General features: G+C 43.7%; 1 protein-coding gene across 1 annotated transcript in view; it reads right to left on the bottom strand.

The window, feature by feature from the left end:
* Window positions 1-24190, bottom strand: part of ARPC5L (actin related protein 2/3 complex subunit 5 like) — a 129891-nt gene that overhangs the window by 67385 nt on the left and 38316 nt on the right. The window contains exons 2-3 of the mRNA XM_018571965.1: window positions 10248-10320; window positions 9674-9850 (exon numbers count right to left, since the gene is read on the bottom strand). Of these exons, the coding sequence (XP_018427467.1) occupies window positions 9674-9850; window positions 10248-10320 (250 nt within the window). The remainder of the gene's footprint in view (window positions 1-9673; window positions 9851-10247; window positions 10321-24190) is intronic.

Genomic DNA, 24190 nt, shown 5'->3' with positions numbered 1-24190 from the left:
CTGGTGACGTCGATGTCCGTGACGGCTAACGAAGGGAAGGGGGAGGAGTCCGGTGACGGCGATGTCCGTGACGTCACCGGACTCCCCCCCACTTCCCTTCGTTAGCCGACGAGAGACTAACGAGGGAGAGGAGGAAATCCAGCAGCAGGTTATTTAGTAGTGTACTCAATCTAGCTCATCGTATAAATGTAGCTCCATTTTATGTATCCATTGCATGCATTGTGTTTCTTACAATCATTTTAGATGCTCAGATATTGATAGAACAAATTGATTTTAAACTCAGTGAGCAGTTTAGAATGCTTGTCCTGGTGTTATGACGTCATGCGACGATTGGCTGCAGGCAATGCTTTTTAATTATTGTCACGAGAAGGCCAGTCTAAGCCGGGGCAAATGTATGGAAGGTTACACAATTAACCTGCCTTCCCTTTCTATGATAAATCTGGACTAGATCTCCAGAGGAACAGCCTTAACCATGTTAAAATCCATTAATTGAAATAAATCGATTAAATTTTTTTCGATTAATCGAACACGAAAATTTTAATCAGTAATAGCCCTAATATATATATTAATTATAGCCCTAATATATATATTAAATTAGTCTTTTACCTTGAGGTAAAAGACACAAAAGCACAGCCTAGGGATGGCCCCTGGCTGTGGCCAAACCCCATCTGCTATAGGCAGCTCAGTCACAAAGCCACATGTAGACAACAATAGGTAACAGACAATCACAACCAGAAGGGAGGGTGCTGTGTCCTTCAATGAACACAGAGAAAAGGATATTACTGTGAGTAGAAAAAAAATTCTATTTCATTCATTGAAAGACACAGCACAGATATTGAATCTCTGATAACTGGCATGTCCCAAAGCAGTATCTACTGAGGAATGGGAAAACTAAACAACCCCCAAAGCATGAACAGTACAAAGCAGTCTGTTGGATGCACAAGCCACTAAGAGGAAATATCCATTAAAGGATCCCTGACTGAGAAATGTGCAATGGCCTGATCAAACTGGATAATGGCAGAAAGAGCCCGGAGCCCCACATTAGGAAGCTTGGATAGAGAGACTTCTTACCGGAGCAAAGGCAGAAAAGAAAACCTTCACAAAATAACGTAGACAGCCAAGATAAAATGTTCTGAGTCACTGGAGCTAGACAGAGAGACGATTGAAGCAAGAGCTGGTTCAGGTAGAAGCTAAAACCACTTTAAGGCAGGATGGAAGCTCTGGCCTCAACATCCCCCCATCCCTATACAGGACTCAAGTGGGTTCCTTACAGGACAAGCTGCCCGCTCAGAGACATGCCTTGCAAAAGTAATTGCAAATAAGAAGGCAGCCCAGGTATAAAAGAAAGAAAAAGGAATAACCCTAATGGGCTCCAAAGGTGCTCAAGGCACCAAGAGAATGATACTCAAATCCAACAAAATCCAAGGAAATCACAGAGGAGGAACTACATGGGGCACACCACATACACATGCTTAATCAGGAACTGGCAGACTAGCTGTCTCAGAATAAGACCACAAGCGCTCAAAGTATCTGCAACACTACGAGATGCCAGAGACTTAGGAGATTTCCAACACTAGGAGATGCCACAGACAGATTCTGACCTATAAACAGGTCAGAATTCATCCCGCTGAATATTTCCTGGGTGAAATCAACTTCTAACACCGCAGTCATTGTATGCCATAAGTGATGGTAGAAACACCAAGAAGTAGACTTCCAAAGGTGCACAGCATAGGAATCACCGATGCTGAAAGATTCCAGTCTAACAGCCATGCTGTTAAAGTCAAAGACCGTAAACAAGGTGGAAAAACAGTCCATGGGACTGAATATCTAGACTTTCTCAGAGAGCCCTTGCAGTATCCACCAGAGCCTGGCAGGTCAGTGTATCACAATTGTCTGAACCAATGTGGAACTATGAGGAACACTGGAATGCTCACCATCTCAATCCTGCAGAGCAGAAGAGGAAGGAGTTGCAGAAGAGGAAAAGCCAAGATCAGGCAGTACATATACACATCCCCAACAAGCGAAACAGGTCCTGGAACACCCCCGAATCCAGTCCCTGACCCTGCCTGGCAAAAAGCCACCCATGGCAAATAAAAGGCAGGCAAGGTTAGAACAAGAAGTACTGGCCAAAAATTACCTTTACAGCACTTGCTGTGACAACACTTTTGGTTCCTACCTGAAAGTTGATGTACACAACTGCTGTGATGTTGTCTGAGGAAAGTCTTACATGTTCCTCCAGCAGGGAAGTCCAGCTTTATAGGAACAACCAGCCACACGAATTTCCGGAATGTAGAGCAAAAGGTGGGATTCATCTATTGACCATCTGTTGTGAAGTGCAGGTGCAAAGATTACCCTATCTCCAGGGCTAGATTCCTGAGCCATCAGGCCTGAGAAAACCTGGATCTCAGTGCCCCGAGAGTCGGGTTGAAGAAAAATGTACACAAGTTGCCCCATGATGACATAATGAGGAGATTAATGTCTGGGATGGTAGCAAGACAAATGCCATAAAGAGTGCTATACAAGTGAAAACGTCAAAGATGTTCTGGAAGGGAACACTCTGCTCAAGCTGGGTCTAGAGCAAGCACTAGATACTCTAAAGGATTGAGTCAGATTTAGTCCTGACTTCTGAAGATTCAAGGTCCAACCTAAACCCTTTAAAGGTCAGGACTGTCCTCAGAATGTAGTCGGTCAGAATCCATACCGACTATTCTGCTAATTGGAGAATGTCCAGATACTCCACGATGGGATTGCCCTGGAAGCGCAGCAAGGCCAGCATGGGAGTCATTACTGTGATGAAAACTCTTGGCAGACCAAGAGGTACAACCACAAACTGGTAGAGTTGAAGGAAACAGAGGTAGTGTTGATGTGCTGGAAGGGCAGAGACATGTAAGTTCTCAGACTTTATGTCCACAGATATTAGAGGACTTCTTAATGGAGAGCTTTGACGCTCGCACTGAATTCCAGCAGAATTTCAGGCACAAAGAAGACACTTAGAGCCTGCGGAGCTAAGATGGAACAGATACCTCCTTTTGGATTTAGGCCAAGAAAAAATTCTGGAGTGAAAAACCCTGAAACCTGTCTGCTGCAAGGAGGGGGCAGATAGTGGAACCCTAACTGGTAGCCCCAGGTAACATCCCACATCTAAGAGGCTTCTGAACCGAGTCAGCAAGGGCTAGCAGACATATCCCTCCTCCCTAAGGCAGATAAATTATGCCTTCATGCTTGACTACAGGCTAGTGGAATTTTAGAGGCCCAGTGTAGCGTAAAAGCAGAACCCCAGCTTTGGTTCAATTACAGAGGATGGACCTGGGAGAAACAAAATTAATTCTACTGGGCCCCAAAGAGGGCAGACTTTACAGCTAGAGGCCAGGGCTTCGTAGCTTGGATAGGTGAATACTTATACCTCCAGAACATCGATAGAAAGGTAGTCCATGGCAACTCCAAAGAGTCTCCCGCAGGGCATGCGTAAAAACACTTGTGTATGGCTGCTCCACAGCCCAACACCAAAGGGAATGCTGCCTATTCAATAAGGAATCCTCACACAGGAAGATGATGGGAAACAACTCATAACCAATCTAGCGAATAGGGCAAGACTGTTGGTAAGAGCACCAGGCACTCACTATAGGGGCTAAGTGGAGAAAGGCTTGATCTCCACCCTCTAAATGTTAGATATACTAGAATAACAGTCAAAATAGGTGGCAAATCAAAGCCTGCCAAAGGAAAAAGGTTTTGGAAAATCCATCAACAATCTATAAGGTTCGCAAACACTGGTGCATCTACCACAGGAAAAACTCAAGTAAAGACACCTCAGTCGATACAGAGGAGCATGAAAGGTGCATCAGGAGCTTCCAAGTGCCCACGCATCAGCCTAACCACATGGAGCACGCACCCGCAGTAGGGAGCAAGTAGAAGAGGTAGACTCTGGCCACAGTAATGGGAGCAAGGTCTGCTCAACCATCACGTCAAACAATTCATCCCCACACAGCTACCTCCTCATGTATCACTTCCCCCCCCCTCCCTTTTAGATTGTAAGCCCATCTTGTCTTGAATGGTGTTGTGATTGTAATGTCTTCCTTATATTGCAAAGTGCTGAGCAAACTGTTGGCGCTATATAAATCCTGAATAATAATAACTGCACAGTGTCATGCTCCATCAACCCAGGGCTCTGGCAAGTCTGCACCAAGCACCTGCAAAAACCATCCCGGGAGTGACAAGGGGGTGTACACTTAATTACCGAATCTCAAAGGATGAAGGGGGTACCTTCCCAGCACAGGTCACCTCTCACCAAAGCTGGGGCACCGTTCACCTTGAGGACTCTAACACGTCAGGCAGTAATAGGAACTACTTGTAGGAATCACACCTGCAAATTTTCACTATGTGACTGATACCCTGTTTCCCTGAAAATAAGACCTTCCCCGAAATTAAGACCTAGTACCATTTTTGGGAATTGCTAAAATATAAGACCTACCCCGAAAATAAGACCTAGTTGTGATCATTCCCAGGGCCGGTGGTGTCATAAGGGGGAGCTTGAAGAGCCGCTAGAGAGAATCAGCGGTGCCAACGAAGCCGGCGCTAGAGGAAGCGAGGCTGCAGCGTAGGAAGCAGAGCCGCATAAGCCGATGTTTCCTCTGTAGCGCCGGCTCCTGTCACAGACGGAGTGCATTTGGTATCACTCCGCCTGTGACAGGAGCCAGCGCTACAGATAGTGAAAGCGTGCTTCGCCATTTTGGATCATTTAATTTGGATTTGCATTAACTTTGGATTGTTAAACATTAAAAAAAAAAGACCTACCCCGAAAATAAGACCTAGTGTGTTTTTTTGAGCCAAAAACAATATAAGACAGTGTCTTATTTTCGGGGAAACACGGTACAAGAAATGAGTCCAACTACACAGTTTGAGAGGCTATATTGCTTCATAAGCTGCCCAAGAACTACAACACAGTTACCCACTTAACCAAAAGAATGTGAATCTTGCCAATAGTAGGAACAACTGGACAGGCATATCCGTTCCAAATATATATTACCAAAATTCCCGTTCGTGTTAGGGAACAATAAATAATCTTAAATGATTTGTAGAAGTTAACTTCACTTCATCAAATATCAGTTCATCACATAAGTCTTAAAGCAAATAGTAAGGAATCAAGTACTTGCGTTTCAGGGGAGAATGCAGGCTAGCAACGCACCACCAGAGTTGTTTTGTAGTAAAGTTTAGCTGACGAGTTGTCATGAGAGTCTGCTAAGTAGTCAGTGAGAGGAAGCAGAGTCGTCTTGATTATCCAGGATGGAGAGTGGTTGCCAATAGTAACAGTTCATCAGCATGGAGAGAATGGTATGTCAGGATGGAGAGCTGAACTTGCAACCCATTAGTCAAGTTGGAGAGGATTAGTGCTATTTCAGGATGGAGAGCAGGTATTACACGCTGGTTAGTCAAGTTAGGGAAGGTTTAAATACTTCAGAATGGAAGGCTTGATCTTCCACAGTGGGATATACAGGATGAGGGAGGTTATTGTTCACTTTAGGATGGAGACCCGGAATATTTTATGCTCAGAAGATCAGGATGGAGAGTGGATCTCTGTTGAATCTTGCCCGGCGTAAGCACATTGCTCGAACGTCAGACAATTGAACATCGTGGCTTAAGCCAGCTAGGAAGGTGGGGCTGAGTGACGGAGCGGGAGTGACAAGCGGAGAGGCGGCATTACCCGCCAAACCCAGGAGAGGTGAGTATATTACAAGAATACTGTGACAAATCAGCTTGGCGCTGATCGGTCATATGCATCCCTTCGTAAGATATGTCACAGGCAGCCCATCAATCTCAACAGGACTGTCGCAGCCCAACTTACACAAAAGGCAAGGCACTTAATGCGCTCAAAGGCTGAGCAGGGGGGACTACAAGAATCTACATTATCCAGCTAGTGACCCAGCACAGCTCTTGACTGAAGGTCTCAAAGACTTGTAGGAAAATAATAAAAGATTCCCAGCAAAAGAAAAGGGAACTAAGGCTTCCTGTGGGGTGCTTAGGTCCTGACTCCTGGACAGTAGGCAAAAAACTGGCCTGCCCCAAACAGACAGGGGGTTTGGCCACCGTCAGGGGCCACCCCGAAGCTGTGCTGTTTTTTTTGCCTAGTGTCCTACTCCTGAAGGTGGTGCAATAACCCAATGGTTAGAGATTCAAGATCTCCACTCCAATGGTATTGGGCTTTAAAGAAGCTCTAACTGTTCCATGATCTATTTAAAATTAAATAACGTTTTGGCTGGCATTCGGCTTCAAAACAGAAGTTAGTGGTTGCGAAGCATCTGTTACTCTTTCCCCTTGTCCAGATAGAGTAAACTTTTAATCTAACTGGTATGCCATAGGGTTCTTATCACCAATAATCTTTTGGTAGGCAAAAGTAAAATTCACATCTCTGTGTCTGCAATTCTTGATGTATTTATAGTGAACTTGTGATATCCACCAAAGTGTAAATAATTATAAACTTAAAAAAGAATTTCAGGCAATGGAAAATTAAAGAAGGACCCCAGGCATGTAAAATATTAACTCTTGCAGTAGGGCTAACCCCGCACTGCAAGGGTTAAGTGCTCTTTTCGTCTAGAAGATATACTTACCTGATCCTCAGTCCCGTTGGCTGCTAGACCAGTCCCCTGCAGCCTCTTTTCCCCTGGACTCCGGCAGCCTAAGGACCCGTGATGTCATCAGGTCTGCAGCTGCATTAGATGCAAGGATGCTGAGGGACATTCCACTGCCAAAGCGGGAGGGAAGAGGTGAATGGTCACTACCGCAGGACCGAGGATTGGAAATATTTTCTTTATTTTAGCTTCTAAACCAAAACGAGCAGTTAACCCTTACTGTGCAGATGTAGCCCCACTGCAAGGGTTAATTTTTCTGTTGCCTGGAGTTCTTCTTTAAAGATCTTTAAAGATAACCTCACATAACTGCTTATCTTCTCATTACTTATTTGGGGTCTAGAAAAGATCCTAAACCCTAGACTCAGGCTTTAAGAGAAATGCATTCGCCCGGGGCTTGTTAGCCTTACTGCAACAAGCCCTATCACATCATTCAACTGTCAAATTCTAGAGCCTCTAGAGCAGTGGTAGCAAACCTCCGGCCCGTTCAGCTGTGGTGAAACTACAAATCCCATGATGCATCTCTTTTGGAGTCATGTCTGTGGCTGTGAGAATCTTGCAATGCCTCATGGGATTTGTAGTTCCACCACAGCTGGAGGGCCGGAGGTTTGCTACACCTGTCCTAGAGCAAGTAGAAGCATTGGCATTTGGCAGATGAAACACCCTGAGAAGATATTAGAATGAGTAAAGTGTGGAACCTTATCAACACACAAAGAAAGTCCAGTTTCTGGGTAAAGAATCCAGTGTTCTCCACTAGGCAAAAATAAACTAATCTGAGGATCAGAGGAGGGGTTCAAGAACACAAGGGTATATGTGGAATTTGGTTAGCAGCTTTGAACACAATACATATAGATAAAAATGTAAACATTTATGAACATAATCAAAAACAATAAAAAGCCTTAAGCCAATTATAAACGAGAAAGATACAGGAAAAATGAAAAAAGTAGGTGCCAATCCCATACTAACAAATGTAAAAAAAAAAAAAGGCAATTGTCTAAAATAGCATTTATTTGTTAGGAATGCTATGCCTATTACAGGTCAGACTTCTGCCTCTGTTGGCCTGCAGCTAGCTGTCCAGTCCACGGAATGCACTCTGTACAAAATGCAGTATACTATATTCGATGTGGCTGCTAGATGTGTCTTCCAGGCTAACAAAGAGGAAACTTCCCCAAATCGTATCCCAACAAACATTACTGAGCTGAAGTAAGAGGAGCCAAACTCAAAGGAATCATGCAGCTCCACTATGAGAGAGTACACAAGACAGAATTGATCAAGCAAGCAGACCAGACAACCAGCAGCCATGCATATATAGAGAAGTCAGAGTGTGACTATGGGTTACCATATGTTCACTTCCCATTATTAAATGTTAGTACAATAGCTTACTACTTCTTACAATGAAGTTGAGAATGCTATGTAATGAGTATAACAAAACTGGTACATGTCCCTATGTCAGTACACTATTATTATTTGTATATTTATTTATTAAGGAGCCATGGTGTCTGTGCTTAAATAGTAATGCTAGTTTACACTTTGGTGGAAATAACTGGTTCACTTTGTGACACTAAACTCAGGGGTTAGAAAAGCATTCAAGTACCTTATGTATTGACAAAACTGTACCTTATTTGTACATCACTTGGCTGTAGATTCTCAAATCATCTCTACATTTGTGCTGACACTGTCCATCCTTCTGGAGGGCAGTTACTTTGCTGCCCATGGTCCGTGTGTGTTGTAAGGTAGCCAATGCTCCATACTCCCGGCGATAGACAATAATTTCAATACAAATGAGCAAACTAAACCTAAGATTGATGCTTGGAGTGGTGGCTACTTTAAAACACACACAGGGAACATAAGTAGCCACCCTCCAGAAAAACAGTGTCAGTACAAATCCAGAGATAATTTGAGGATCTACAGTTCAGTGATGCACGAATAAGCTATATTTTTGTTAATAGTTAAGATACTTGAATGCATTTTTAATATTTAATTCCTGACTTTAGTGCCACCTCATGCTCCCAATCCACCCACAGAGGACGTAGTCTGCAGTAACTTATAACATTCCCTTTTCTGATGTCTTCTGGCTGGTTACGTGGCTCACGGGGTGCTCTCCAGTTTTCTCTTGGTACACAGTGGTTCTGAAAAATGCAAAGAGCGGCTCTGACATTAGTCATTTCTCTGACTTTGTGCAGAGAGGGCATGGCTAGGACAACCTGCACTCCCAGCAATTTTAGTCTTCCAGGTTGAGGGACACTGGGTGTTACTCAACTTGGAAGATTGAGGGCATCTTGAGAAGAGGTACTGCATAGGACAGCCCTAGATTTATGGCAAGTATTGCAGGGACATTAAAAAAAATGCACAAATAAGAAAAATAAAAATGCAATAGCTTCCAGGGAGAATAAGTGTATTTTATGGGTGCAATACTAGCAAACCCAAAGTGCTATAACTGTAAGGTAAAACAAACTATATTTTCTGGCAATCCCCTTTAGGCCTCACATCAAGAGCATTTGGGTCCCTTCCTGCAGCTTTTCTATCTGGATGTCAAAGATTTCTCATAGACTTCTGTAGCTCTGACACTTTATGGAAGAAGGAAGCTGCAAAATGATAAAATTTAACAGAAGTAGCTTGGCACTACTGTGCTCTCTGTAGTGTTTGGTCAAGCATTAACAGCCTTGTGTAGTTCTCCCCTGTGAACTTACATAACATCTCCCCCCTTTGTTGTGAGGATGAGAATAGGGAGAGGGGTTGTGTAGCCCTAACCCACTTGCTGTACCAGGGTAATAACTCTGACCCCATAGATAAGAGTACAGATTGTAAGCATTATCACTCTAGGGCAGAAGTATGTTAGTGGCAGGATCACCAGGTAGAAAAAAAAGCCTGAAAAATGAAAACCAGAGCAGCCAAGACATCTAAAGACTGGTAAGCTGTATTATATTATATTTTTGTTCTTGGGTTTAGATATGCTTTAAAATTAGATAAGTGTCCAATGTGATGCTAGAGGTATTTTTTCATGTTCTTACCTAGCTTTTTAGGTTTTATAGTCTAACTTCCCACTTACATACCTTTTCATGCCACTGTAGCAATATAGCGCTGCTGTTCTCTGAAGGCTTTTCAAACCCCTTGTAGATGTATTTCATAAGCAGGTCAATTCCATTTCGATCCAGTGTTTCCACAGCTTGCTCAATCTCATTACTTTTAAATGATGTCAGGACTTTTAGTACAACTGCCTGGGTTCGTTCCTGAGTGGAGTAAGAGTATGAAGTCAGAAGCAAATAAAGCCAAATCAGTGTGTTCATGTTTTTTTAAGTCCAACTCCATTGAGACCTTCTCGATTGTTCTATTATGATTGCACTTAAATTTGCTTTCTGCCAGGAGTGAACTGTAAATGCATTGATTGCTGTATCTGGGCAAGCAAGTCAGCCATACATAGCAGCATAAACAGATGCCCAGAAGTATTAACATGCAAAATCTATTTGAAGTTCAAAAGCCTGTATGGTCAAAACGGAAAAAGACTGGCAATAATAAACAGCAATGAATATGATTTTTCAATGTTGCCTTAGGATATGTAATTAGGGAAATGAATAATCCTTCCACTTTAAATTACAAGTTCAATAAAATAGGACAGTTGACTCTTACTTTTACTAACTGGTTTTTGGAGTTGACGGGAGAATTCCGGAAGGCAGCATGGAAAGCTCGAACCAGGTCCCCTGTACATATAGCCGTTAAGGATAACACAAGGAGAATTGCCAGCTTCCATTAACCAAGTATGGATGTTGAGGAAGGCTGTCTGACAATAGGTTAACATTATTTCAATATGCAGAAAGCTTTTTTTAAATTAAATTTAAAAACAATGCAATGAAAGAAAGGCAACAAACTAAAAAGTAAAAAAGAGGATTTTTCTTTTAAATCTTCTGTGGCAGCAGAATGTAGAGGCAGTAAAAAGGAGGAGTTTAAGGACATTTCCTCAGGTGCACAGGAAGAAAAGTGTTATCGAGGTAAATGTAATTTTGTTTATGGCACTTTGTTATTTTTTTGGACAGGCCCCAAAACAGCAAAGGAACCCCAAACCATAACATTTCCACCATCATGCTTCACAGTTGGTATGAGGTTTGTATCCTGAAGTGCTGTCTTCAGTTTGCGCTGAACCACTCTATCTTTGATCAGTGCACAGGCCACTGTTCCAGAAGGCCTAGTTTGACTAAATGTTCAAGAAAGAAAGGAAATCAATGTTTTTTAAGCCATTTCAAAAGCTGATCAAATCATTTACAATGGATTTTGCTTCTTGTTGTTCTGTTTCCTGCAGAATCATCTGGTTCCCTTAGCAATAGCCCTAATCTCCTGTGTCAGGATGGCTCCATTCCCTTGCATGGGAGCCATCCTTCTGTGTGCTCGTAAGCTGTGTGTGTGCACCGCAGTGTCAGCCACGCCACACCTTACTGCTCTCCCTCCTCCAAGCTAGTAGATGGACTGTGCTATCCCTTATGATCAGGGCTCGAAAAATCGGTGGAGCCCGACGAGCAGCTTCACGGCCGGCCGTTGTAATTACACGGCCGGCCGGGAGCTTTACAGTCAAGCGATCGAGCGTCTCGAGAGACGCTCGATTGCTTGTATCAGAAGCTGTCACTGCCGTTGCCGGTCCCGAGATCCACTGTGCCCGATGCGGCCAGGCCCGGCACGGCTCTGTGACAGGAGATCAAAGGGAGTTCAGTATACGAACTCCCTTTGATCTCCTCTCAGTCCTATATGCAGGAAGTTATGTAGATGACATCCCTTCCTGCATTCAGTGTCACTCTCCAGCTAGAGAAGCTGATGAAGCCGATCTCGGCTTCATCAGCTTCTCTGGAGGTCCCTAGGTGACATTAGGGGTCTTGGAGACCCCTGATGTCTCCCTAAAGAGGACATGTCATGTAAATTGGCTATCCCATAGGGGGCTTCTTAGCCCCCCCATGTAATAGCAATAAAGTTGTATGTAAACAAAAAAAACAAAAAAGTAATAAAAAAATGAGATTCATTCCCCCTGTGGTGATTATATACCTCCAAAAGAAAGCTCTATCTGTCCCCAAACTTTTTAAACATAAATTGCAAGGCTATAGTCCGGTCATGCTGACTGGTGAAATTTTTGACTGACTGGTGAGACACTATCAAATTTTTCAAGCCCTGCTTATGATATTGTACTGGACAGAAAGTTCAGGGAAACAGAACTGAGAAAATTGGAGCCAGCTGTTCAGAAAACTGATTATTATGTACTTGGGCAAAAATTTAAAGAGATAATGTGCTGGGTAATTTATATACAGGTTTGATCTGGATTAATTAATGAAAAAAGAAATTGAGCATTTAATACTTTTTGAAGTCTTGCACTACTGTTTCTTTTGGACAGCAAAGGTTTTAAATCTACACCACCTGTAAATCACTTTCCTATTGGAATGGTTGATTTAAAATAATTTAGAAAACTTTTTTAATCCCATGCCAGATTTATAAGCATCCATACCCTTTTATTTGAGGCTCTTAGTCCCTGTTCACACCTGGACGTTTTGACACTTAAAGCCAAGTGCCACAAAACTCTCAACACATGAAACCCCATTCATTTCAATGGCCCCTGTTCACACCTAAGCGTTTTTGTCGCAAGCTGTAAAATGTTGAATGCTGGAAAAAAGTACATAAGCTTTTTTTTGGCAGATAAGAAGGCTTTTGGCCCCATAGACTTCAATTGAAAACCCTGGAAACACACAACACATTTCTGTGCGGTTTTTGCATACATTTGTCCACTGACCGCAATGCCTTTCAATCTGTCCGCTAAAAGGCACAGCTTCAAGTTCGAGGGTCTAACCAATAAAACTGCACTAAACACGATAGATGAAAATGTACGCCAATATGTGTTAAAATGCTAATGCCTATGTGTAAACAGAGTCTTAGAGAGCTCTTTTGATCTTGGCATGACCAACGCCACACGAGTCAATATCAAAAAACACCAGACTCTAGGATCGAGGTTTAAATAAGACAGGTTCCACCTGCATACTCCTTAAAGGTGCCCATACACCTTACAATTATCTGGAGATTTTTGTCTGCAATTGCGTTTTCGTCAGAAAATCTGCCAGTTGATGGGGTGTGTACAACCTCAATTACTGTACAACTGGAAGATTTTTGTCTTTCAAGCAGGCTAGAATGAAAACTGACAGGTTAGTGGAGTGACAGATAAACAAAAAAGATCTGCGCCAGTGATGATGCAAAAAAAAGTGAAAAAGAGCTACTAAGCACTAAAATTATATCTGATATAATACAAAATATTAGGGATGCACCGATATATCGGGCGCCGAAACATATCGGCCGAAAATTGCACTTTTGGCTAAATGCAAATACAGCAGCGCATCCCTGCTTTCTTTCCTCGCCGCTGGGCGCTGCTGTGTCCCAGCAATCAGCACAATCAGGAAGCGTCAGTGTTTTGCATATAGAATGGCCTGGCCTTCAGAGTGTTGTAACCTGCTGAAGATATCTGTAGGCACCTCTAGATAACAACAAGGTAAAGAATCATCAAGTTATGCTAAAGTGGCCTCTCAAACTATATCAATACCACACCTGTTGAAATTGAAAGGATATATATATATATATCTATATATAAATATATGCTCGTCACAGACGATTGGACGAGTGGATTTTTCGAGCCCTGTATATATATATATATAATAATATAGGTGACACACTATATTGCCAAAAGTATTGGGACACCTGCCTTTACACACACATGAACTTTAATGGCATCCCCAGGGCTTGAAAAAAGTCAGACCGGACTATAGCCTTGCAATTTATGTTAACATTTTTTTGGGACAGATAGAGCTTTCTTTTTGGGGTATATAATCACCGCGGGGGGGTATTTTTCATTTTTTTACTATATAATGAAAAAAGTACCATAAATGTAAAAAAAAAAAAAAAGTTCCCCTACGTTATGTTATAAAACATTTATTCTTACCCATATTTTTAGTAAAACATAAAAGTCGGGGGTCACGTCGGGTAAATAGACACTAAACATGTCAAGCCTTAAAATTGAGTGCGCCCGCAAAATCGCAAAAAAAGCCCATAAGCGACGATTAAAACGTTTTACTGCTCATCAGTTTATTGTCATCAGTGGTTAATGTCTCTAAAATTATTGCTCTCACTCCGTTTGCGGCGATATGTAACATGTGCAGCACAATAGGCGCAATCGTCGTTTTTGCACGTAGGCGCACCCGACGCATATCTGCCTGTGTATGTGGGGGGCGGGGACTTTAAAAAATGTTTTCTTTTTTATTTATTTTTTATGGTTCTTTCATTTTTGTATTACTTATTTTTTTCTTTTTTACACACAACTTTATTGCTATTACATGGGGTGCTAAGAAGCCCCCTAATGTGATAGCCAATTTACATGACCGATCCTCTTTATGGAGACATCAGGGGTCTCCAAGACCCCTGTCACCTAGGGACCCCCAGAGAAGCTGATGAAGCACAGATCTGCTTCATCAGCTTCTGTAGCTGGGAGTGACACTGAATGCAGGAAGTGATGTAATATACATCACTTCCTGCATTCGGGGACTGAGAGGAGATCAAAGGGAGTTTGTATACTCAACTCCCTTTGATCTCTTGTCACAGAGCCGTGCCGGTCCCGACCGCATCGGGCACAGCGGATCTAGGGACCAGCAACGGCAGTGACAGCTGCTAATACAAGCGATCGAGCGTCTCTAGAGATGCCCGATCGCTTGATTGTAAAGCTCCCGACCCGGCCGTGTAATTACAACGGCCGGCCGTGAAGCTGCTCGTCGGGCTCCACCGTCCTCTCGTCACAGATGAGTGGACGAGTGGATTTTTCAAGCCCTGGGCATCCCATTCTTAAGGTGCCCATACACCTTACAATTTATCTGCAGATTTTCTGTGGTCAGATGGAAAAAGTGCAACAGATTGGCCCAGGTGGAGGATTACTCCATCCACACAGTTAAGTGTAGATGGAGGAATCTGTTGCACCTTTTCCATCTGACCACAGAAAATCTGCAGATAAATTGTAAGGTGTATGGCTAGCTTTAGTCTGTAATTAAATATTGAGTTCGCCCACCCTTTGCAGCTATAACAGCTTCAATTCATCTGGGAAGGCTGTCCACAAGGTTTAGGAGTGTGTCTATGGGAATGTTTGACCATTCTTCCAGAAGCGCATTTGTGAGATCAGGTTGGACGACCTGGTTTGACCATTCTTCCAGAAGCGCATTTGTGAGGTCAGGTTGGACGAGAAGGCCTGGCTCGCAGTCTCCACTCTAATTTATCCCAAAGGTGTTCTATTGGGTTAAGGTCAGGACTCTCTGCAGGCCAGTCAAGTTCCTCCACCCCAAACTCACTCATCCATGTCTTTATGGACCTTGCTTTGTGCACTGGTGCGCAGTCATGTAGGAAAGGGAAGGGGTCATCCCCAAACGGTTCCCACAAGGTTGGGAGCATGAAATTGTCCAAAACGTCTTGGTATGCTGATGCCTTAAGAGCAGTGGCGTAACCGGAGTCATGGGCGCCCGGGGCAGAATTTTTTTTTTTACCCCATTATAAAAAAATCCACTGGAACTGTACCCCCCATCCCCCACACGTTTTTATTTAAATTCTTTCACATTTTTTAAATATTTTAATTTTATTTATTTTTTAAACTTTTTAATTTCTTTTTATTAATTCATTTTTTATTGAATATATTTTTTTAACTTTATTTTTTTCTGTGTCCCCTGTTATCAATGAACAGGAATCCTCTATGAGTGTTCCTGTTCATTGATAACATAGTACATTTACTATAACCACAATTATGAATGAACAGGAGGGGATATAGATCACTCCCATTCATTCATAATTGAGGATACAGTAACCATACCATATCCTCAATTATCAACACTCAGCGATCACTGATCGCTGAGTGTTTGCTCTCCCTCTCCTGTCTGACACACTGTCACAGGAGGCTGAGTGAGCGGTGCAGGGAGGAGAGCTCAGCCTCCTGTAACAGCGCTGTCTCCGCCCCCACACCGCTCTGCCACACTGTGATAGGCGGCTGAGCGGTGTGGGAGGAGAGACACCGGCCAATCATGGCGGTCTCCTCCCGCAGCACTCGGCCGGCTGTCACTTTCTCTCCTCCCTGCTGGGACAAAGAGCAGCGCCCAGCGGGAGGAAAGAAATCACGGCTATGCCGACAAAACGGCAGGAAAATGGCTCTTTCGGCATTTAGCCAAAAGTGCCATTTTCGGCTGGCGCCCCCCTTCCACTTTACGCCTGGGGCCAGCGCACCGGCCGCCCCCCCGGTTGTTACGCCACTGCTTAAGAGTGCCATTCACTGGAACTAAGGGGCCAAGCCCAACCCCTGAAAAGAGAGAGAGACCAGCAAACATCCATTCGCCGATCTCCTACCTGCTGAATTATCTTGGAAGAGTCACTTCCAGTTTCTGAGCTGTCATTTCCCAGCCAGAGAAGAAGCTGATCAAGTACAAATCAACCAAAAAGGCCTTCACCAAGGAGTGAAAGGCAAGTGGCCTTTGGAAGAGAAATCGCCAAAGCAGTTATCTGTCCCTTCAGGTACTCAAGACTAAACACTTGCCAGGCCAGATTGGAGGATAAAATGCATGCCACGTATTACTTTCTAGGATAAAACGTCTTGGCCCCGCACGTAAGGAAAATATGCCTAGACCTTATGCGAGGTTAATTTCCTAACCTTAAGGGGTGGAGAGATGACAGCATCCGAAAGGCCTGTGTCCCCCAGCACTTGCACTTCAACAACCATGCCATTAAAGCCAGTGACCAAGAAGCAAGGTGAAGTGCTTAGGACAGAAGTCTAGACTGTCTGGAAGCACCCATACAGAGTCTGCCAGGAGTTTGACTATGTCCACATACAAGGGCCTCCGAGCTAGCCGAGAGGAATGAGGATCACATGAATGCCCTCAATCTCAATACTGCAAAACAGGTGAGGCCAAAGTTTCAGAAGAGGGAATACATCGATCACGTTGAACTGATTACAGTGTCACCAAGGCATCTACTACAAAGGCTCAAGGGATTCCTGGTGATAAATCTGTTCAGTTTGTTGTTGAACCTGGATGCCAGGGAGATCATGTCCAGCATCCCCCACCTGCATCAAATGGCTTGGAATACCTCTCAATGGAGGGATCATTTCCCAATATTTATAAGTGGATGGCTGCGTAGTACGTCTGCCAATTTTCCATGCCTAGAATGTGTACAGTGTACGCAATGTGAAGTTCCGCCCAAGCCAGAACCATGTGTGCTTGTTTTAGAGCCATGCAACTTGTGGTGTTTCCCTGATGGCTAATGTAAGGCATGGTTGTTGCATTATATGGTTGGATGACTATTCAGATAGGAGGTCCAGAATTGAAGAGATAACTGAAATGTTCTAAAAATCCAGGATGTTTTTCAGGAGTTACAATTCCTCTGATGACCAAGTCCCCTTGACTAAGAGGATCTCCAGGACTCCACACCAGCCAGAAAGGCTGGCATCAGTCATGAGTACTTTCCAAGACATCAGAGCAAAGCGATTCCCTGACTTCAATGCTGGACTGGATATCTACCACGGCAGGGAAAGCTTCATCTTGCTGGACAAGCGGATGGGAAGATCAGTTTGTCTCATTCAGCACAGATGCTGAGCTGCAACGTTCTGGAGTGAAACTGAGCATAGGGTACTGCCCCCCTATAAAGCATGGTTCAATTTGCTCCAACATGGGAAAAACATTTCTTCCTGACCCCATAAGGCAAATCGGATCTTTCCGGGATAAACAATCTTTAAGAATACCTATAAGAACTCAATATCCAGTAATATTCTGTGCATTTAGAAATACATACAGATTTTTTTTTAACAGTTAACTGAGCTAGCCAGAACTATCACCTAGGAAAGTCTATTCCATATGTTCACAGCTCTAACTGTGAAGAATCCTTTCCGTATGCAAAGGTTAAACCTCTTTTCCCCCAGACGCAAAGAGTGCCCCCCTGTCCTTTGCAGTGACCTTAAAGTTAATAATTTGGCACCACGCTCACTATATGAACCATTTATGTTTTTTATACATGGTCATGTCCCCCCGTAATCGCCTCTTCTCCAGAGAAAACAAATTCAGGTCAGTTAATCTTTCCCCATAGCCGAGCTCCTCCATGCATCTTATGAGTTTAGTTGCCCTTTGCTGCACTTTCTACAGTTCCACAACATCTGAGTGTTTGCAAGACACTGCAAGCAAGGCAAATAATTTGGAAAATAGGGCATTAAAAGACTAACCTATGATGGAAGCTTGTGTACTATCAGAAGAAGCTCTGAACAGCTGAATCAGCTGGGTTTCTAGCAGTATACAAGTGGCCGGTCACCTGGGCTGCCCACTACTCTGCATAAAAAAATGGGGCTGAGGGCGGCAGGCAACATATACATTGTGCAGCACTGTTTAAATAAAAACAAGCTGATCTGCCTGCTGGATCCTCCCCTTCAACTCACCCCTTCCCTGCTCTGTGGGTCAGAAAAATTTTGCCGACTCATGGAGACAGCAGAGACCTGCAAGCTGCCGGTCGGTTGCTAGGACTACCTGGGGTCGTAGCAACCAGCCAATGGTTGTACTCTCTCCCCGCATTTACCCAGCATTCAGACAGAGAGGGCCTAGGACATTCTGCTTCCACTGTGCTCCACCTCATCCAGTGAGCTGCCTCCTCCAGTGCTCTGCTTAATGCCTCCAAGCTTGAGAGGGGATGTAAGGATGAACGCTGGACCTTTATTTAAGGGGCACTCTGGGCACCGAGTCCCCCTTTACATCAGGTTACCCAGAGTTCTCCTTTACATCAGAGTCCTTAGGGCACTGATGTAAAGGAGGAATCTGGAGACGTTGATGCAAGGGGGGAACTCTGGGAACTCTCATGTAAGCGGGACTCTGGGGATGCCAAGGTATGGGAGGAACTCTGGGGGTGCTGATGTAAGGGAGAGACTCTGGGTAATCTCATGTAAGGGGGGGAAACTCTGGGGACTCATGTAAGGGTGGCTCTCTGGACATTACTGTATGGGGAGCTTGGATGCTATGGGGGACTCCAAGCAACAGACATAAGACTCTGATGAAAAGGTGGACTCTTATGTAATGGGGAAACTCAGGGTAATCTGATATCAGGTGTAAGGTGGGGGGGGGGGGGGGCACTTTTTTTTTAATGATACAAGTTATCTAAAATATGAGTGTCAGATTTAAGAAAGGTGCAACTATTCCACCGCACACCTCACTATGTACCCATTATTTGGTGGGTGCTGGAGTGACTTTGCAGATGATGCTGCATACAGCCTAGTAGTAAATATTTCACTAGCACACTGAAGATCTTCATTCAGTAACATTTATTGACACTCATAGTGTCAGACACCTTACGTCTGATGAAGGGACTTTGAGTGGTCTTGAAACTTAATTTTTTGTCTGACACTATGACTGAATGTCAATAGAGGCATTATTGGATAAAGATTCTCAGTGTGCTGGTGACTTAACTTCTTAGATTTTTGGAAAAGGCTGCAGTGCTTGCCACAGGTGCTATTTTATTTATATACACTTCTGTGTTAGTGAGCGGGGCTGGGTAAAGTAGTCTGCCCTCTCACTCTGACTGCTGAGCACCTCAGAAAAGACCACCAGCTGAGTGAGGAGGAAGGAGCCAATGAGGAATCTAATCTGGAAGCACAGTCAAGTCGAGTGTAAGGCGCAGAGATAACATGACTGGATGAGATGGAAAAATGTCATTAGAGCTAGCTACACAGATTGCATAGGCGACTAAACACCTTACAGTCTTCTCTTTTTAATAATTCTTACATTCATTCTGTTATCTGGTGGTGATTCACCAGATACTGAATGTAGGAAGAACTATTATAAAAGAGAAGTTTGTAAGGTGTGTAGCCACTTGGGATGTGCGTGGGCTTGCTGTAAACCAAATGTGCCTGAGCATCTCTCCTTGTGACATTACATGCAGAAAGCTGTGAAGCCTGTCAGCTTGACATTGCTTTCTATAGGCCAAGTCACTCTTCAATTTGTTTTGTTTCCGTTAAATTTCTTTTAGGGATGTACAAATACTTTTGCAGCTAATAGACTAGAGAAAAACTCAAAAGTCAGGAGGCAGCTGTCTGCTACTGGCAGGTGCTTTGGCTACGGGGCTCCTGGGATTTGTTTTTTTCCAGACCAAGTACTGTGCTCATTGTCTTTACAGATACCAATTACTATTATTGAAGTCATGCTAAAAGTATAGCTAAAGCATAAGATGTTTTCTTGTTTCTGTAAGAGCGTGGAAGTGCATAACATGACTTCAATCATGTTTTATTGCTTTTTGCGTCGCCACCAGATAGATGCACACTCCTTATTTGTACTGGTGACCAATGTCATATGTATAGAATATGGTGGGGTGTCCAAGATTTTACAGTTGTTACAGGAAAAGGAATAGAGAGATAATCTCACCTCAAAAGCTAGAAGGAAAACAAAATTGCCCTTAGCTACAGGTATTTTAACTGTTGACAGATTCCATGTATATGTTTGCATTGTACTATACAGTGGTAATGTCTACTATATTGTACTATATAGTCCAATTTAGTCACCACTGTCTATGTAGGATCTTAGGGTTTGCTCACATGAACCAGCCCACTGAAACACTGTTTTAGTGGGTTGGTTAGTGTGTTATGGCAGCTCCATTTAGGTCCTGCCCAGCAGTGTGGTGGACTACAATATGTGATCTGCGGTGCGGTCCAGCACACTGTACTGCAGATTACATCTGGACTGGGGTGTGAACAGGGAACATAAAAAGCAGTTGATCATAAGATGCCGTGCTTAAAATAGATAAATCTACTGATTAAATAACACCATGCAAATGTGCAAATTAACCAACATGAATGCAAACAAATCTATCAATATATAAAACAATGAAAATAAATGAACTAGTGATTAACAATGAATTTTACTGACAAAAAAACTTCTAAGTGTAACTTGTATAGTGTCCATGTGCCAAAAAAAACCCTTCAATCAGTGGTTGCACATAAAATAAATAAATTCCTTCCTGAAGTTTCCACCACTGCTGCTAATCACACTCCAAATACACACAACCTTCACTTAGGAGCACTCATGAGACAGTCTCTCACCTCCTTATGAGACCTTCTAATGCAAGGTTTAACAGAGTGGATTCCCTTTGCCCACTGGCCGGCGGGATTAAACCCTCCACTTGTAGCCGCTGTGTGAGCTTTTTCCCTCTGTGTCAGCCGCTGCACTTTCACATTCAGGACCGCTATGCGCGGTCTGCTCTCTCCTCTAGCCGGCGGGACTCCGCTTACTGCTCCCACATGCCTCAAATCTCTTTCCTTCGTATCAACCACTCATGGTAAGGATGAAACAAAATCCATTGTGTTCACGGTCGCCATACATCCACTATATTAAAAATGTACTCACATGAAATGAACAATCACAGTAGCAGTTGATAAAAACTTTCCAGATCACAGTTGAAGTATACAGCCAACCTCACCCTCGCTGCATGTACTTGGTTTCTAAACTCCGCCCTACGCATGTTTGGTCACTGTATGTCGATGGTACAGGGAGAACACCCCTTCCCCAAGAATGCCTAAAGACTCCAACCGTGCCCCCTCCCAAGCCCAACAGGGTGGCATCTGTCTTGATAATCACTCAGAAAACTGAAAGAAATGATCTCCAGATACAGTGATCAGCAAGCCAGAGAAAGTCTGGTCCTTTGTGTCAAAAAAACAGGTTTATACAGAGACCAAACCAATTTGTTACACAAACAATGTCATGTTGCAGATTCCTGAAATTGAACTACTTTGAAGGAGGCCACAATCAGTCCAAAGAGCCATGGAGAAGTAGAGAGTCAAGATGGCTGCTGGATTGGAGTGCAAACCTGTGACTGGAGAGTCTGAAGCTTCTTCTGTGGACAGAATAACCTGGTCCACTAAGTTGTCAGGACTAGCCCCAGATAATCCAAGCAATGGGTCAGAACCAGTGGTGGCCACTGGAGGTTCAGGATCCATTTGAATCTCTGTAGCATCTGGACAGCCAGAGACAGATTGCCTTCCAAAGCATTCCTCAACTGTTCCCTCATGAGGAGGTTCTCCAAGTAGCCCCCTATCAGGATACCTGGAGAGCATAAGAGGTCCAGCACCTTGGTAAACACCAGAGATGCAGAAGACAGGCCAAATAGAAAAGCCAGGAACTGGTAGCACATAGGTCTCACTACAAGGTGCAGAAAGCATGTTGATGCACTGGAAAGATGGGTACATGCAAGTAGGCAACTTTAATATCCAGTGAGGCAAGAAAGTCTCCCTGGTGAAGAGAAGCAACACACCTTGTTAATTCCATAACAGGATTTGGGACACAAATGTAAACATCATGCAGGAGCTTTATATACTGGGTAAGATGAATACTCCTACCTCCAGTAGCAATCTTTGATGATAACATCCACAGTTTGAGCCCTGCGCAAATGTACTGACAACCGAACAATGTGTCAGGAGGTTTCCAACAAGGATGCACCGATGCACCTTTTTTCTGTATCGAGTGCCGATTTTTTTCCGGTACTTGCCGATACTGGAAGTCCCTTTAACTGTCCCCCGTATGTGATAGCAATAAAGTTTAGTGAAAAAAAAAAATTTAAGTCCCCCCCCAAAAAATTTTAAGTAACACATAAAGAATTAAAAAAAAATATATATATTTTAAGTCCCCACCCATACATACACGCATGCATACATGCGTCTATCGCAGCGCTGAATACTGAAAAATGGCCTGGCCAGGAAGGGGGTCTAAACACCTGGTCTTGAAGTGGTTAAGGAAGCCAGGCAGCGTGTAATGACTCGCCACCTGGCTTCCTGATTAGCCGGAAAGCGTGTAAAGACTCGCCAATCGGCTTACCGATTACAAGGGAAGCCGTCTCCGTGCTTCTCGACACAAGGTGACGATAAAACATGGAGCTGGCTTTCTGGCCAATCAGGAAGCCGGGCACCAAGTAATGACACGGTGCCCGGGTACCTGATTGGCCGGGAAGCCGGCTCCATGCTCCCTCACCACGAGGTGAAGAGGGAGCATGGAGCCGGCTTCCCAGCCAAACGTGTAATGACTCGCTGCCCGGCTTTCTGATACCGTAAGCTGAAATATCGGGCCAGGCATCGGGCACTTCATACAAAATGTGACATTATATTGTGTATGGGTGCACAATTTTTTTTTTACTTAAAATACAGATTTAATAAACATTTGTGCAGCATATCAATTTATCAGTTTATTATACCTCTTTTTTAACCACCTACTTAATCCTATCTCAACTAGGGTTTTGTGGAACCCTAGGGGTTCCTCTAGAAGACACAAGATCAGTATAATTCAGGAACTTCGTGACTTCCTAAAGCAGCCCAACAGAGGGGAGGGCAACACAGCAACAGCCTTTGCAGCAACAACAGTGAAACACTGGGGGTTGCTTGTAGATTAAAGGCTGCCTGCAGGACCTTAGATCCAAAGCTTTCATCCACAGATGCCTTAACATCCACCCAGAACAACTCAGAGAACATATTTATTGCGGAATAAAAGAAAAATGTACTCACAAATGGACTAATAAAGGCAGTCCTGTCTTATGACCAAAACGCTCAGAGGCTCTGAAGCAGGGGAGCAGGCCCCCCGAAAACGTGTTCAGCTGCAGGAGTTACTGACGGGTGCCCTGTCAGTTTGGAGACTCGTTTGTGCCTAGTTTCTGTTGTACATCTACAGCTCCGCAGACATCCGTCTGATCCATTGTGGTCATGAGACAGGACTGCCTTTACACGTACATTTTTACCTTTATTTATTCCTTAATAACGAAGGCACCTTTTTACTTCTGGTTTGTCCATTAGATTTTCAGTACTGATAAAGTGCTGCCACCTGGTGGACGTCCTATGTATTGACGTGAAGTTTCAAGTACTTTGACGCTGGTGGACTGAACTATTTCTTTCCTTGGTCTGGCAACTCACAACATGTGAACAGAAGACCAGGTAGATACCTTGCACATCTGGGAAATAGATGCTTGATGCCATAGAGCCTAGGAAACACTCAGTTCTCGAAGACTGCACTTGACTGGAAAACGTGGAACCTTATTCCTCAAAGAATAATTTCACCTTCCGCAGAAAAATAATAAACACACACTTTTTCGTAAAAGAAAAATGTGAAGTTGTTTTTTTCGCATGGGATCCAGTAAAGCATTGCAACCATGATCAGAAGATTGCGGGTGCAATGCTCTGGCTCCTGCAGACTGTTCCTCCCATCCATGTCTGTACCGAGGTATGGACATGCAGTTACAGAGATGGGAATAAAGTGTCAATGGACTAAAAGTGCAGTGATGTTACCTTACTTGTATTCCTTTGAAACTACAAGTCCCTCTGCTGCAGTGGCTGATGGAACTTGTATTTTCTTCATTCACAGATCCTGTCAAAGGATCTGTGAATGGGTGACACGGCTGTGAGTGGTGGAGATACACACAGCCTTGCTGATTTAAAGAAGAACTTTGGGGTTAAGGCTTTTCCCCATAGTTCTCCTTAGGGTAACGGGAGGACACAAACTAGCGTCCTCCCGTCACCCTAGGCTCAATATCCCGCG

Source organism: Nanorana parkeri, unplaced genomic scaffold (assembly GCF_000935625.1).
Source record: "Nanorana parkeri isolate BGI_ZX_2015 unplaced genomic scaffold, ASM93562v1 scaffold1881, whole genome shotgun sequence".
Lineage (NCBI taxonomy): Eukaryota > Metazoa > Chordata > Amphibia > Anura > Dicroglossidae > Nanorana > Nanorana parkeri.
The sequence above is the reverse complement of the archived record's forward strand: the minus strand, read 5'-3'. Positions and strand labels throughout refer to the sequence as shown.